The 3,192-nt window shown below is 57.0% G+C and overlaps 1 protein-coding gene across 1 annotated transcript; it reads right to left on the bottom strand.

Moving 5' to 3' along the window:
• Positions 1-777: 777 nt before the first annotated feature.
• Positions 778-1,564, bottom strand: LOC309889796 (uncharacterized protein; the record flags this gene model as incomplete). Its single annotated transcript, XM_082782824.1, has 2 exons — positions 1,110-1,564; positions 778-1,014 (listed from the first exon to the last, which is right to left on the bottom strand). The coding sequence occupies exons 1-2, from the start codon at positions 1,518-1,520 to the stop codon at positions 778-780; spliced, it is 648 nt and encodes a 215-aa protein (XP_082638950.1). The 5' UTR covers positions 1,521-1,564.
• Positions 1,565-3,192: the final 1,628 nt, after the last annotated feature.

Here is a 3,192-nt window from a genome sequence, read left to right as displayed (position 1 = left end):
CTACACAGATACTCTTTATTCAACTGAAATAAATAGTCTGCTACCAGAAGAAATTTTCAAGAGGCCCTCAGCCAGCTCTGCTGCACGTGCACGCTCCTGCTGTCTTCTGTGAAGGAACGAAGCAGAGCCATGTCCTTCGGGCTGCCAGCAGGTCCCAGCAGCGCCGCTGGGAGGTTGCAAAAGGGGACTCTCCTCGGAGGTCCTCATCAGGTGGTTGCTGAGTCCCTGCTGGCTGTTGTGCTGACTGGGCCTGGGCAGCCCACCAAGGGAGAGCTGGCATTGTTGGTGGCACCCATGCAGGAAGGAGGTGATCCGGGCGATGTTCGCATCCAGCTGTCAGTGGAGGTGCCTTTACTGCAGGAGCCTTTGGAGGGCTGCGGTGTTTCCTGCTGCACCAGCTGGCTGCCATTCTGAAAAGACCTGACCGTCGCGTGGGTGAAAATGCAGTGGCAGAATTATTAGCCAGGCACTTCCTTCTACCTGCCCCCTTTCCTGATGCAGTGCCTACCCTCGCATGGGCCTTGGAGGTCCTAAGTCCAAGGGGTAACCCAAGAGGTCATAGGCATTCCCTCGCCCCTGCCATCTTACTGGGACATGGGCAGCCACCAGAACGTGGGCCCCTTCTCCTGGGACATGAGCTCCTATGGGGCCACCCACAGCCATGGGTCCTAGTTTCTCTCCCCCCTTGTCCCGGAACATCAGCCTCCCCAGACCCATGGACAGTAGCACTCACTCGCCACACTGCCTTTCCGATCGCCAGTCCACGGGACGCACGCTCTAGATGAAGTTAGCCAGGGAGCGCAAGGGGGTTCTTCTTTTCCTGCGCTGGTCTTGCACCTTCTTCCCTGGCCGTGGGTGCCCGAGCTCTTGCAGGCGGAGGCGGTAGAGGTGCTTCAGGCACCTCACCGTGAAGGCAGCATTGCCCTCCAGCCGGCAGAGCAAGTTGTCATCACTTAGAGCGTCCTGTCCCTGGCGGTTTGTCCCTGCGGAAACTGAGGCCGACCGGCCTGTTCCCTGAAAGCAACAAGTGAAGAGGCACAGTGAAGGACATGGATGAGAGCTTTCCGGGTGAAGAACTGAGTCCTGCACACGGTGTCTCTGTTACTCACCCATCTGCGGAGTCTCTTTGCTTTTCTCCAGAGGCCTTTGGCAAGCTGCGCCACACCGAGGAGACAGATGGCTTCCCAGCTTCTGCGAAGCATCCAGACACCCCCGTCCTGGGCAAGGTATTCCCAGAAGTGGCCCAGGGGGTAGGGCAGGTCGGAGGTCTGGCGCTCTGTGCCGAGGGGCTGTTGCTTCGCGCCCTCATCAGGGACCACTGTGCCTAGCCTGAGCCGGATGCGGCTGGGGCAGCTGGAAAAGCCGAGGCTGCAGGGCCAGTTGGGCACCTGTTGCTTGGGGCCAAGGCTCCTGCTGACCCTGACCCTGTCCCCACGGTGGCTGCAAAGGCCAGGGCCACCTGGGATAAAGGAAGCCATGGCCAGAGCCATGGCCAAGAGGAGAGTCAGGCTGAATTTCATCCTGCGCTCTCCTGAAGAACGCTACCAACACTGGAGACGGCTGTCACGCTGAGCAGAGCTCTGGCAGTGACCACCAGCACTGGCAGCTGTGTCCAGCCGCAGCCTGAACTTATATGCCCGGCCGCAGCCTGACGCCATGCCCAGCCCTGTGATGTCACGGGGCCTTTCACTGTGAGAGCGGCAGGTAATGAAGGCTGTGGCAAGGCTGGGGAGGACACGGGCTGGCGGTCTTTAAAGCCTGCGGCTGCTGCTGCAGTCCGCACAGGGGGACTGCCTGCACAGTAGGGCAGTGTTCCTGAGCCCCAAGTGTTTTGGGCCGTGCCCTGAATTTCTCAGTGAGAAGGAGATGTGGCCAGAGTCACATCCAAGCCGGACGGCCATGGCACAGTTCTCTTCAAAACCCTCTTGTGGGCAGAGTGGAAGCCCCCATTAAGAGGAAAGCCCCAAGTTGGCTGTTGGTTGAATAAAATCATAGAACCATAGAATCATTAAGGTTGGAAAAGACGGCCAAGATCATCTGGTACAGCCACCCCCCTACCACCAATGGGGATCATCTGGGGAGTTCATCTGGGAGATGAGACAGTGGAGAGCAGCCCCGCAGAGAGGGATCTGTGGCTGATACCAAGTTGAATACGATCCAGCAGCGTGCCCTGGTAGCTAGGAGGGCCAACCGTATCCCGGGGTGCATCAAGCAGGGCATTGCTAGTTGGTCGAGGGAGGTGATTGTCCCGCTCTGCTCTGCACTGCTGCGGCCTCACCTCGAGTACTGTGTGCAGTTCTGGGCACCGCAGTACAAAAAGGACGTCAAGCTGTTGGAGAGTGTCCAGAGAAGGGCTACAAAGACGGTGAAGGGCTTAGAGGGGAAGATGTATGAGGAGCAGCTGAGGTGACTTGGTTTGTTCAGCCTGGAAAAGAGGAGGCTGAGGGGAGGCCTCTTTGCAGGCTACAGCTTCCTCACGAGGGGAAGCAGAAGGGCAGGCGCCAATCTATTCTCTTTGGTGACCAGCGATAGAACCTGAGGGAATGGAGTCAGGCTGCAACAGGGGAAGTTCAGCTTGATATCAGGAAAAGGTTCTTCACCAAGAGAGTGGTAATGCGGTGGCACAGGTTCCCCAGGGGCATAGTCATGGCACCAAGCCTGTTGGAGTTTAAGAAGCGTCTGGACTATCCTCTTAGCTATATGGTCTGAATTTCTGAGTAGACCTGTGTGGAGGCAGGGATTGGACTCAGTGATCGTGGTGGGTCCCTTCCAACTGGGGATATTCTGTGATTCTATGATTCTATACCAGTATCATCCCCTAAACCGTGTCCCTAAGCACCACATCCAACCTTTCCTGAAACACCCCCAGGGACAGACACTCCACCACCTCTCTGAGAAACCCATTCCAGTGTCTGATTATTCTTTCTGAGAAGAAACGCCTCCTGATTTCCACCCTAAACCTCCCCTGGAGCAACTTGCGGCCATTCCCTCTAGTCCTATTGCTAGTTAACTGCGAGAAGAGGCTGACACCCAGCTCCCCACACCTTCCTTTCAGGCATCTGTAGAGAGCAATAAGGTCTCCCCTGAGCTCCTCTTCTCCAAACTAAACAGCCCCAGAGTGCTCAACTGCTCCTTGTAGGAGTTTTGTTCCAGGCCCTTCACCAGCTTTGTAGCCCTTCTCTGGCCACATCT

This window comes from Aythya marila (assembly GCF_965140915.1).
Source record: "Aythya marila genome assembly, chromosome: Z".
Taxonomy (NCBI): domain Eukaryota; kingdom Metazoa; phylum Chordata; class Aves; order Anseriformes; family Anatidae; genus Aythya; species Aythya marila.
The sequence above is the reverse complement of the archived record's forward strand: the minus strand, read 5'-3'. Positions and strand labels throughout refer to the sequence as shown.